We start from the raw sequence: 13,559 nt of genomic DNA, 5'->3' as shown, positions 1-13,559 counted from the left end.
TTTTTTTTTTTTTTTTTGTAAAATTTACTGATCATGAATAAAACAATGGCTTAGGTGATGTGACTGAACCTCGACAATTTGTTTACGTAGTCATTAAATATACATCTAGTACTAACACAAATAGAGTCCAAAAAATTAACTGTTTGTCGACAAACTCCATAAAATCTGTACTCCACAGAATCGCAAGTAAGAAATCTATCCCATGGCTTGCACAGCAATATCCTCTTTTAGCTATTACAATTGCGCGTTTAATGCAAGTCGTATCAGACATATATGATAATAGATAAACAAATTTATTAAAAAATGTGAAATTCAAAGCAAATAAAAATTCCACGAACAGTCGGTTTCAAGCGGTTTTTAAAAGTTTGAGTACTTACAGTATTTTCAAGAAGTGTGGGGAATTCTTTTTCATTAAATGCGAGTTTTATTTGTAATAAAATGGTTTCATATGGTCTCTCTTTAAAACTAAACAAACCATTTGTTAAAAATTTCCTCGTTATATAGAAACTAGTTAAATCAGGGCTTAAAACAAACAAGTTCGACTGCATCAAACTGCTTACGCAATTTGTTTAAGTTGTGTAAGTGATTGATTAAAAAAATGAACACAGATTTCAAGTTATTAACGAGCAATGTATTGAAGTTATTACTCAATTCTATAAATCTGGACGATAAACAAGCTAAACTGTGACTTTAGTATTCATTGAACATCCTCATACATTTTATATACCTAACAATTTCAAAAACAAAATTATTTCAATAATTTTGATTATCGATTTGTTCTCGATTAAAGTGACTTTGCCACGTATTTCATTAATACCTTGTTATTCTATGAAATAATGGATTTCACTATTTAACGTTAGCATTTATAAGATATATATATATATATAATAAATAAATAAATAGAAGAAAACACGAAGAAAGTTAAGAAAAACAATGAGTTTCATTTAATGCGCTTAAGCTGCAAGTAAACAGAACTCATTAGATATGTTCAAAATGTTATCATTTTGAACATATATATATAACATCTGGCATTGTTTCAAGACCACTGTCTCTTAGATCTCTATGTGAAACATTTATTTTGTTAACAATGCTCTGTGTTCTATTACACATTTTTTAAATTTGATATCATTTTCGTAGTATGTGATACATAGCTGCCAACTCTACTGGATTTTCCAGTAAACTACTGGTTTCCTTAAAAAATCCCTATTGAAATAGAATTTTTGTGCATATTATTGCTTGCTTGAATATTTAAATAAGTATCACTAATAATAAAGCTATCCTCATTTATAAAATTCAGTTAACTATCTTTGATGAATTCAATGCCTATTGCTATTTAAAATTATGACTAACATAATACATAACATCTCAAGATCATTTTGTCATACATAACATTTCAAGATTTTCTATTTTGTTGACTATAAAAATCCCTAAAATTCCCTATGTGTAAAATATTTAGTATATTTTGCTACAATTATCATGAAATTTATATTATTTTGTAAAACCTACTGGATTTTTCCCTATCCGGATAATCTACTGGATATTCTATGGTGATATTATTTTTAAAAATGAAGTAACTTCGTTTTGAAAGTGAATGTCTAAGGCTTTTAAATATTAGAAGAAGAAATATTTATAGTAATTTAAATTTTAAATATTTGAAGGAATTTAAAAATATTGGTAAAGGTTAATTAACATGGGTAATGTTTCTAACACTGATTTAATTTGGTGAAACATCATAAAATAAATGAATGACTTGTAAACACCAACTGGACTTAATCTATTTTCAAAAATAATTGCTCCTATCCTGAAGTCTGTAATTTATAAGTTAGTTGATTAATGATAATATTTATGATACGTTACGTTTTTTTTTGCAGGTTGTTAGAACAGGAGTCGAAAAAGGCTCCTCTGCTGGTTTTGCTGCTGAGGCTGAAGGATTTGGAACCTTGGCTATGACAACCCATTCTAAAGCCCTTATTGGTTTATACAATGGACAAACTTTATGCAAAAAGAATCGCTTTGGAGCACCTGCAACAAAGACAAAGTAATCATTTAGCTCAATAGCCAATGGTATTTTATTATTTAATGTTTATGTATTATGAACTCTTGAATTATATCCTATTAGGACTGTTGCAGTGCTTGGAGCTGGACTCATGGGTGCTGGTGTTGCCCAAGTGAGTGTTGATAAGTCTTTTGATGTCCTTTTGAAAGATGTTACTCCAGACAGTCTTGCCCGTGGTCAAAATCAGATTTACAAAGGATTGGACGGTGCTGTCAAACGTAAAAGGATATCTTCGTAAGTAATGCACTGCATATGTTCGTTTATCACAAAAAAAAATACATTTCATTTTAAAGTTTTTCAAATGAATTCTTAAATATGTACATGATTTTTTACATCTGATTATAACATTGTTGATTCAACTGTATTATGGATGGGAATTATATAAATTTTAGAGGATTTTGTGACATGGAATGTATTTTTGTAAAATCAGTTGCAAAATGTCTACTGTAAAAAATAGTTCTCTAAGAAATTCGAATTTCTTAAATATTACATTTTTGATTTAAATTGTGTAGAAACTGCTAAATTTTTTCAAGTTAACTAGTTTTATTCATGTTGGTCAGTGTCACAAAAGAAACAAAGCTATGGATAAATTAAAGACAAATTAAGATCTTTCTCAAGCATGAGATTCTTCATTGGATTTATGATTTTAGCATTCGCTTTTTTAACTTCATTTATAAAAAATTTCCTAGTTTCTTAACTGATTTTTGTTATATTTTCAAGGTTGTTGAAAACTAAGCTTTTTACGTAAAATTTTGTCAACAAAACAAGTTTCTATAGTCATAATTGCTTTTGAATTAATATTCATATAATTCATTAATACAGGGCTGATTGTGCTCAGGAAAAAATCCGGATTTTTCGCTAACCGTGATCCGGAAGTTTCCAGAGACCGAAGGTGCAAACCTTTAAAAAAATCATTGATCACTAAAGTTTCCGGAAATCAAATTTTCAAAGGTGGAACTTGAAAACACAGTTTATTTTATTTGTTTGTAAGGGAGAGCCTGATACTTTATAAGCTTATATTCAAGATTAATATTCATTTTTTATCAGTAAATAGTTATTATAATAAACTGAAGAAAGAAAGACATATTTGTAAATTTCAATTACTTTTCCAGGTTATCATAAGTGTGTGTAAATGGTATAGGTATGTGTAAAATTTTAAATATATTTTAAGTAAACTAAGAAATATTGAGAAAAAGGAAAAAACCTTGTTTAAATTTTGTTCTAATTTTTCGATTTAAACTTTTTTTTTACTCAAGAAATTTTCCAGAATTTTCACTTGGGCTCACAATCACCCCTGATAGTAAATATAAGTCCTCTTGTTAATATCTAAAAAACTTCTAAGAAACTATTATTTTATAAAAAAATTTTTTACAGTAACACATCATTCTATTAAATTTGATACTTTTAACTGCATTTGAGAAAAAATATTGTTAATTTGTTGCACCAAAGTAGTCTTCTAATAGTTTTTTACGTTTATTTATTTTGCTTGTTTTATATCTTATGCTTTTTCTTCTTTTTGCATTCTCAGACCTGCTTATAAAATATGTTAGTATTAGATATTCACTATTGCAGAATTCCATATTTTCTGATCCATGTAAGTATCAATTTCTCATAAATTGATTATTTTTATACAATTTTGAAAAGGATGTTTTTATACCTTATTTACAAACTTTTCCCTAAAAAGCTATAATTTTACATTAACTAGACTATTTATTTATGCCAAATTTGTTATGTTCACTTTTTTGTAAAAGCTAATCATTCAGTTTGCTAAAATCTTTTTATTTTTGTCTAGACATGAAAAAGATAAGTACATGTCTAAGTTAAATGGAGTTTTGAACTATGACAAGTTTAACAATGTGGACATGGTTATTGAAGCTGTTTTTGAGGACTTGAACATCAAGCACAAAGTGATTAAAGAAGTGGAGAAGTATGTTCCTGAACACTGTATCATAGCCTCTAACACTTCAGCATTGCCTATACACAAGATTGCTGAAGCAAGCAAGAATCCTGAAAAAGTAAGCATTCAAACTTTAGAAGATTTGCACAATCATGATGTTTTGGTAGTTTATAATAATCTTTGTCCTGAAAAAGAACAACTGCTTAACATTTATTGCAGATGTTTTTGACATCATTTTTTTTGTAAGTGATTCCCTTTTTTGTATTAAAATATTTTTGCTTCTGCAATTTTTCACAAGTGTCTGAAGTATTTTTAAGATGGCCCAATAAATGACACATTATTCTGGATATTAGTGTATTGTTTGTTTATGTTATTTTTAAATTTTTTATTCGATTTTATATTTTGATTTTTCGATATTTTCGTCTTTCCCTTATTTATTATTTATCTAGTTTGATCTTCGTTAAGTGTCTTTTGAGTTCTTCCTTCTTGATATTATCTTCCTTTTTCTTTTGTTTGTTTGTGCAGCAGATTTTTCATTATTACCATCTCTGTATATTTCATGGCTTCTATACAGGGTTGGCAAGTTTTTGACACATGACGGTTTTTACCGGTTATTACCATGGTTTTTACCGTCATGTAAAAAACCCATAGATTTGGTAAAACTGTATTTTTATTTGAGTTTAACTGCTTATAATTTAAAATTAATTAATTTTTGGGCAATAAAATTAGAAAGAAAGTTGTTAAGATATTTAAGAACAGATTCTTGCATTTCCCCAACATGTTTATATCAAAACATACTATTTGAAGTAAAATATTAGGATACTAAACAAAATTTTCAACATTTCCAAGCATCACTTTGTTTGGCATATTACATTACAGGAGAATGTCAAGATTGATTACTTTCATTCATAAAATCTTGCTTTGAGAAACACATGTACACATAAAAAGAAAGCCTCATAAAATAAACTTTTCTTATCATTTTTGTTTTCAATATTTTACACAGAAAAGAGACATGAAAAAGCCTAGGAAATCCTTTTAGAGTTTCCTTGCAACATTGCAATAACCTTTTATTATCATTATCCTCAATGACAGGCTTCCATTGACAGAATCTTCTCGAATTTTGGACTCATCCATACTAAACTCAGAAATCGACTGGGCAATGAAAAATGCGCAAAATTAGTCACTTGCTATCGTATGCTTCGGCACAGTGACCCCGACTACTGAACATGTAATTTTGTTTGTAATTAAGTTTTGCTTAATATGCTTTTTCAACTGAATAAAAGCTTTTAACTTGACAAAATAGCAGTAATTCTTGACTTAGAGTTTGTTAGTAGTTACAAGTTTTGAAAGTTTATTTTAGCTTATTTCTAATATTTAAGAAATGCCAAATTTTAAATTCTTCTTTTTAGTTCTTGAATTTATTAATAGTTCCAAGCTTTTTTGTTTGTTTGTTTATTTCTAACAATTAAGAAGTGCAAAATTTTGAATCCTTTGCAAATCAAGCTATAATGATAAAAGTAAGTATCACTATTTTCAATAAGTATATTACAATATTTCTGTATGAATGTATATCCTTCTATAAGAATACATGTATATAGTTGCAAAATCAATAGCAATCATTTACAACATTCATTTATAAAGGCAATTATGTGAAAATAATATATTGTCCGCTATATGCCATAAATTTAAGAAAACAGTAGGTTTTTGACGGTTTTTACCGATAAAAACACAGTTTTTAACAATGTCATGTCAAAAACCAGTTTTTGACGGCAAAAACCCAACCCTGCTTCTATATATACATAGCAAATAGTCAAAAATGTGCATATCTTCATATTTTTTTAATCAAAAATTTGAAATATATTAGTTATTATTTTATCACTAATAATTATATTAATGGTTTTTTTGATAAAAATTCTTATAATGTTCACAATTTTTTAATAAGAATTTTTGAATTTTTCAAAAGAGGAAAACTTTGCATTCGATTATAAAATATTCAGAGGAAGTTTTCATGTAAAGTTAAATAACTTAATCAAATATTGTTAGTGTTAAATATTAAGAATCAAATTAGAAAAATTTCTTTGCTTTCCTTTATTATTTTTTTTCTTCATAATTTGTTAAAATAAATATGTCCTTAATTATTATTATTAATTTTTTAAACTTTGGCAGTTAGATCTTGTTTGTGAAAAAATTTCAACATGGACAATAATTATTTATTTACATTCCTTAGGTTGTTGGAATGCATTACTTTTCCCCAGTAGACAAAATGCAGTTGCTAGAAGTTATAACAACAGATAAAACTTCAAAGGATACTGCTGCAGCAGCTGTTCAAGTTGGTTTAGAGCAAGGCAAAATTGTGATTGTTGTCAAGGATCGACCTGGATTTTACACTACAAGAATTCTAAATCCAATACTTTTTGAGAGTATCTACATGTTCCAAGTATGTTTGTCCTCATCCTTTCATTTTGTTCTTTTAATTGGTAGTGTAGGTTATATCTGAGTACCATATAGTCTAAGCAGATGGGAAATTTGCATATTTTTCATTCAACCTCAACTTGGCAGCATTGGGAAAGGCAGGAAATGTAATAGTGCACCTGAAAAATAAGATATCTAGGAAATTGGATATATGGTGTTTAGAAAAGCTTAATGCATATGCAGTGATGAAAAACTACAGCAAAAAAATAGAAATTTGCTTTTTTTCAAAATTTTTTTAAATTTCTGACAATAATTATTACAGGACCCCCTTCCTCCATAACTGCCATTCCAAGTACGGGTAGCCTTCTGGATGCTACCCGTACTTGGAATGAACTTTTTTTCCCTGCAGTAGCCTCCCTAGAAAGAATAATCCTCAGGAGTAAATGTGTCGAGCTAGGCATGTGCCATGTTGTCTTAACTGCGACTTCCCCTGTAAAGTGAAAAGGGTGAGGTTTTTGGTTGTTGAGTTCTAAGCATTTTTGCTTCGGTCACCGACAATTTCCTTTTTAGTGTGACGTACATTGAATTTGTTCACATTATAGTTTTCTCAACTCTGCTAGTTTTTATTTTGTACCTTTTCTGTGTTTGCTTGTGTGCATATTTTTTTGTTAACTTATGTCCTTTTCTTGTGATGCATCATAAGAAGAATGCATTGTAACGATGGAAGTCAATTTGATAGACGAATACAATTCATATGATCAATGTTGCTGAAAAAAATAAATTCAAGTTTGATTGGTTAAATAAAACAATCTAAGTGATTAAAACTGTTCAAAGCAATCTTTCAGAAGATATTGGTTAGTGAATGTTTTAATTTAAAACAATTGACTGACAATTAATTTACAATAATAATTATTAAGCCTTATATATTGTTTAATTTTCATTTATATAGTAGTGGTAAAAGACGTTTAAAATTATATTTAAGAAAATTTTAAATTTCACTGACTTAATGATTGTCACTTTTAATATAAAATAAAAATCTCATGGCAGAGTTAGAAGTAACATTTTTTTTTTAAATATCTTATTGATATCACAGTATTGCATAGAACACTCCCTCCCGCCAACTCCCAGCATCAGAAATCTTTATTAGAAGTTTTTTCGCATTAAAATATTTTAATATATTTAATTTATAAATATTTTCAAAATAAATCATGTAAAGATGTTGACTACTTTTATTTTAGCTTTGAGCGCTGTTAAATAAGCATGCCTCAACATGTTGGTTTCTATGACAACAGCTGTGATTAGATTGTGTGCATTTAGCAGTGCTGCCAAGTTAGGTTAGAACAATGTACAATTAGAGCTTGCAAAAAAATTTTATTTAATGATTAATTATTTTTATATTTTATTTTTAAAGTCCTAAGATTTTCATAGTTTCTCCGGTCTTGTGTTTTTTTAGGAATTAATTTTCTGTTCATTATCTAGGAAGGGATTAGTCCTAAAGAGCTCGACAAATTCACCAAAGCTTTCGGTTTTCCAGTGGGTGGTGCAACTTTGGTTGATGAAGTGGGCATTGATGTTGCTACTCACATTGGAGAGCATTTGGGTGGCATATTTGGTGAAAGATTTTATGGCAAATCGGATCTCAATGTTATGAAGAGCATGGTGGCTGCTGGATTTCTAGGTAAAATTTTTTTCATAGATGAAGTTCAGTAGAACCTAGATCAATCATTTCTCATCAAATCATTAATTGCGAGCAATGGATTCAAGAAAATGACCATCAGTATAAAATATTAAGTTATGGCTGGAAAGCCAGCAAGTTTAAAATAAGCTGATTGAAAAAATTTTATACTTCATGCAAAAATAGTTGATGCAAAAAAATTAGAATAAAGACCATTTATTTATTTAAAAATTTTCAGCATTTATAACAGATTTCTATTCATTTTCATTAAGTTCATGCGAATGCAGAATGCTCCACATTGTTTAAAAAGACCTGAAGACATTCTGCAAATTTTGTCAGTGGTTGTTAATTCTGATTCACCATCTTCTTTAATATCACTTTGCTCTTCAACTTCTGTAACCATTTCATTAACTGACAGGACCACACAATTTAGCATTTTTATTAACTGAATTAAAGGGTTTATCCGAACTGCGACAAATCACTGTTATCTTCATTATTAGCATCAGGGTTACTGTTTTTCTTCTCAAATTCTAGTAAAAAAGATAATAATAATATAGATGGAATTTCTGAACAATAGATACAGGAAGATCGATGCTAGTTTTTAAAAACTATCTAAAAGAGTCTTATTAGCAATATCAGAATAGCATTTGTAACGAGACTGTTAGAGGAAGGTGATTCGCAAAAATAAAATATGTATGAATGGTAGATCAGGGTTTAACAGAGTTTCATATTTGAAACTTTCAATATTATAGAACTGATTAAAATTATTGATTATATGCAGGACGCAAGTCTGGAAAGGGAGTGTTCCTGTACACTCCTGGTGTTAAGGATAGAGATGTGAATCCTGGTGCTGAAGATATTTTCAAGAAGCACAAAGTAGATTCTTTGAAAGAGTAAGTGATCTCAATTTATGTAGTTTACACATTTTATTCTTACTTATTCATGTTTCATATCGTTTTTAAAAAGGGCTTAAAGGTGCTTCTTTTCGATTTTCGTTTTTTAAAAGTTTCGTGCTTTCTTCATGGGGTGTTTTAAAGTGCTTAATTTTCCCTTTTCAAAAATGATATATTTTTTTTCTTGTCTGTCTATTTTGTATATTGAATCTGTCTATTTTTCGCTGCGTATTATGCAAAAGTGTGTTTTTCCCATTGTTCTATTCAAAATTTTCACAATTCATTCAAACACAATCCATTTCAGCTTACCGTGATCTGTAACGTATGATATCGCCAATCATTTTACATGTTTGATGAAATCTTTGCGATTCCGTATGTGCGTTGACTGAGCAGGGTTCGGTGAGATTCTTGCACTCTCATGTGCAACTCTGCTGCATTTTGCAAGATGTTCACAATTTCTGGCTTCATTTTCCACTTTCTGAAATCAAACCAAAAAATCTTTTGATCTTTTTATGTTAGATAATATAATGAAAAAAAAAGTTCTTGGTCTGAAATTAGTTTAATCATGATCATGTAGAATCTTTGAAAATTATTTTGCATTTTATTAATGTATATAGTGCTTAAAAATATATTTTGAGTGCTTAAAAAGGTGCCTTTATTTTGTTGAAAGATTGGGATACACACCCTGTTATTGGTTGCGGCCCCTCATTGATTTCACTTTCTTTAGTAAACAGATTTTTTTTGAATTAGACTTAGTTTGCAACATCATTCAATCTTTTCAGTTCCTAATGTCATTTACATTGGACAGAAAATGGCCTGACATTGGACACAAAATGGTCCTAACTTTGGACATAATACATTAGACACGAAATAGCCTAAAAATGTACAACTGCGACCATCTGTTTTCTAATTAAAAGTTAATTTTAGAAAAAGAAACTTCCTTGCTTGTAGCTTGTATAAGATATTTTATAACTGTTTTTTTAAATTAAAATATTCTTTAAAAAATTATAGATATTGATACCCGAATTTTATAATGTTTAAATATCGAAATGCAGGGGTGCTAATTCAAAGTATCAAATGGTTGAGATCTTTTGACATTTTGGTTTTTATTTTTTTAAAGAAAATTTTGTTCATTTAAAACATGCTCGAAACAAATCAAGTTTAAACATTTGTTTCAGAATCAAAGATCTAGGTAATTTTTACTCAATAATAAAATATTAAAATTAATTTTTCCTTATGAGAAGTTAAAACCTGCTATAAAATTACATTGAATACAGTGTGTGCTAAAATGTCAACTCTTTTTTTTTTCTTTTTTCGTTGCTCTTTTTTTATTTTTAAACCGATTTGATGATGTATTAATTGCTCAAAGGAATAATTAAGTTATTATTAATTGTTATAAAAAGAAAATTTATTATGGCTCTCTTCTATAAATGGTTGTACTTCCTAAAGCTAATTTTTTTAAAAGCCATAATGTGCATATAATATGCTATGTTCAGGATATGCTTGTACAAATATTTATCTGATAAGTTAATGCAAAGACACAAAAAGAATATCTTGCAAATTCACTTAATTTTTTTTTTCATTTAAAAAACACTGTTTTAAATCCCCTGTTATAATATATTTTTTTGAATCTTTGATTTAAGTGAAATATTTAATATAATTTAATGATATATTTTTAAGGATGTGATTTTAGTGTCAGATTTTGTAAATATTGAAGGTTTTATTTAAAGAACTAATTTACAGAAAGTGTTGTAATATACTATTTGTTTTTTTGAAATTGATTGTTAAGTAAAAAATAAGAAAAAAAGAGAAAGAAATAAAATTTGAAAGGTTGCACTATATGCAATGCTGTCCACACAGCCACAATCGTGTAGTTGGTCACAAGATTGTGGAGTCTTAAAATCCATGACAACATGGCCCACAAAGGGCTGTTGCGGAAATACTTTATTTTATGTGTGTATGTATGTATATATGTATAAATTTAAATTTAAAAAGATAATAATTTTTTTAAACAGAATTTTTCTAACTTTGCTTTTAATTAATTTAAATGATTCAGCTTCTTTTAGATATTAAACAATTAAGAACTATTTTATTAAAAGGTGCACTACTGAAGAGCTTCAGATGAGAATAATTACAAGATGTATAAATGAAGCTATCCTCTGCTTGGAAGAAGGTATCCTTGCCAATCCTGTAAGTACTTATTTATAAAACCAATCCTTATTATTTAGATTGTTATAATCTCTATAAAGTCTAAATTGAGCTTATTGCTGATGGCTAATAAAGCACAGGAATAACATGACTAACTAATTTTATTAAAGTGTCAGCATGTTTTTCGACTAAACATTTCCATTGAATCTAAGCCCATCATAATTATGTATACAATGAAGATAAAAACTAATTCAATTTCTTCTCTCTTATTCTGTGTAAATAAGTATGCATTGTTTATGTATGAAAAATACATAACTATGCTAATAATATGATTTGTGTTTATTAAACATTATTAAAAAATGGATTTAGCTACCCTTTAATAAATTTTTTGTAAGGCTATGTATAGTTTACATAGCAATTAAAGTTTCGAAACTAAGTATTTAAAATTAATCACAACAAAATATTATTTTAATTTTTTATGTATTTTCATTATAAAGAAATATAAGTTTTTATTTATTATTATTTTTTGAAAAATTGAACAGTAGCAAGATTTTTAGCAGAAAAGAAATAGGCAAACTTATATTCAGTTCTCAGTAAACGTTATCTAAAATAATTTTTTTATATTTAAACTTTTTGTTAAAGCTTTAAAATTAGATTTATTAAGCAATCAGATTTTACAGCTATTTTTCTGTTCGATCTCGTTAAATACTGGTCTTCTTAGTAAAAAATTGTTTGCCATTTAAATAAATTTTGCGTTTGAAGGATCAATCTGTTGTGTTAAGAAATGAAAATTAATTCAAGGGATATTTAATGAGCAAAGACTTCTCTTTTAATAAATTATTCTTTTTATTTGCACAGTTGGAAGGCGATATTGGTGCAGTATTTGGTCTTGGTTTCCCACCTTTCCTTGGAGGACCCTTCCGCTACACAGACACCTACGGGGCTGATAAGTTAGTGAAATGGATGGAACAATTTAGTGCAATTTATGGTCCACAATTCACCCCCTGCCAATTGCTCTTAGATCACGCCAAAGATTCCAGCAAGAAATTTCATCCATCCAAGTGATCTATATAAAACATAGGCATTTATATGAATACTTTAACTGAATTACTTATTCTTTTCTTCTTCTTTAAGTCGAAAAATTTCTTTTTTTCTTATGAAATTGAAATGTTTTTCAAATGAATTTAGTTTCATTCTTAAATTTCACATACGTATTTTTTTTCTTCCTTTTCTAACCCGGAAAATTTCTTGTTTTCCTATAAAATCAAAATGTGTTTTAAATGAAAAAAAAAATTCTGATTATACGTCGAGTTTTGTTTTTTTCACAAGTTATTCATTCATGTTAACTGTAAAAAATAATTGTTGATTCTGCCTTCATTCATAAAATAATGTTTTATAGGTGCTGCAAAAGTGATTGTTAATATATAAAATGTTTTAAGATTACATGCATCAGATATTTATACAAACATGAAATAAATTATATTTTGACATGTACATAGCCTCTCATAATATTTTTATAGATGTAAATTAGATATTTTTATTTTGATTTTTATAATAATAAATTTCTGAAATAAAGAGTTTTTTTTTTATATCACATTGTTGTGTTTTGTTTTAAAATTGTTTTATGTTTTAATGTTCAATTATTTATTGTCTTGAAATAGTTTAAATATTATTTTCTTTAATCAGTTTATAAAATTAATATCATTTCTCCAGAAGACAGAAAAAACTTACAATTTACAGGAAAATATATATTTTGATGTTGAAAAAAAAAATAACTTGAAAATTGCTGTTTTTTTCTACTAAAATTTGGAAAATCCAAACTTCTGAGCTTACTTTAACATTTTCTTGAGGCTACGAAACTTGATTTTTGACCAGACGAAGTCAAAGTAATGCATTGTGTTTAGTCAAAATCTGTGGAGAAAAAAAAATCGCCACAAGCTTGGAGCAAACCAGTTTATTAAAAATCAGGTTAAGAATAAGTAGTGTGATAAATAAATAAAACATCATTAATTATTATTTTTTGTAAAATTTCCGTTCCAGCTGCATGGTTTGATTTTCTTAAAATATTAATTTGTACAACATGTACTTTATTTAACAATTTCTTGCTACAAGTTTTTTTTAAAAAACGAGGGTCATATTTTATCTAAGAACCCTTTTTATATTGGAGAAAGAGAAACTTTATATATGTGCGTAAATTTAATTGTATCACTAACAAAAATATGACCATTTATTCTCTTTTCAACATAGTCACCATTAACATACCAACATTTGTCAAGTCTTGACACCAGCTTTTGACTGCCATCCTTAAAGAACAATTGTCTCTTGATCGTTAAACCAGTTAGTAACAGATTCTTTCAAAATGTCGTCATTTTCTAAGCGCCTTTCACCAAGAAATTTCTTAAGTTTTGAAAGCCTATGAAAGCCTGATGGTGCTAAGTAAGGGCTGTGGACAATCCAATATAGTTTCCCTTCGTAGAC

General features: G+C 27.9%; 1 protein-coding gene and 1 long non-coding RNA gene across 2 annotated transcripts in view; one reads left to right on the top strand and one right to left on the bottom strand.

The window, feature by feature from the left end:
* The window catches only part of LOC107437387 (monolysocardiolipin acyltransferase Mtpalpha), a 28,639-nt gene extending 15,964 nt beyond the window's left edge, over window positions 1-12,675 (top strand). Inside the window, exons 9-16 of the mRNA XM_043053510.2 lie at window positions 1,872-2,038; window positions 2,120-2,290; window positions 3,849-4,071; window positions 6,181-6,390; window positions 7,845-8,043; window positions 8,822-8,933; window positions 11,033-11,123; window positions 11,940-12,675. Coding sequence (XP_042909444.1) covers window positions 1,872-2,038; window positions 2,120-2,290; window positions 3,849-4,071; window positions 6,181-6,390; window positions 7,845-8,043; window positions 8,822-8,933; window positions 11,033-11,123; window positions 11,940-12,146 — 1,380 coding nt within the window. The 3' untranslated portion in view covers window positions 12,147-12,675. The remainder of the gene's footprint in view (window positions 1-1,871; window positions 2,039-2,119; window positions 2,291-3,848; window positions 4,072-6,180; window positions 6,391-7,844; window positions 8,044-8,821; window positions 8,934-11,032; window positions 11,124-11,939) is intronic.
* LOC139426395 (uncharacterized) lies at window positions 3,820-5,785 on the bottom strand. Its single transcript, XR_011637665.1, has 2 exons — window positions 5,503-5,785; window positions 3,820-4,998 (listed from the first exon to the last, which is right to left on the bottom strand). It is a non-coding gene; the product is annotated as an uncharacterized lncRNA (long non-coding RNA).
* Window positions 12,676-13,559: the final 884 nt, after the last annotated feature.

The sequence above is a fragment of the Parasteatoda tepidariorum genome, chromosome 9 (genome assembly GCF_043381705.1).
Source record: "Parasteatoda tepidariorum isolate YZ-2023 chromosome 9, CAS_Ptep_4.0, whole genome shotgun sequence".
Classification (NCBI taxonomy): Eukaryota; Metazoa; Arthropoda; class Arachnida; order Araneae; family Theridiidae; genus Parasteatoda; species Parasteatoda tepidariorum.
Note: the sequence above shows the minus strand (reverse complement) of the source record. Positions and strands in the feature narration are given on the sequence as shown.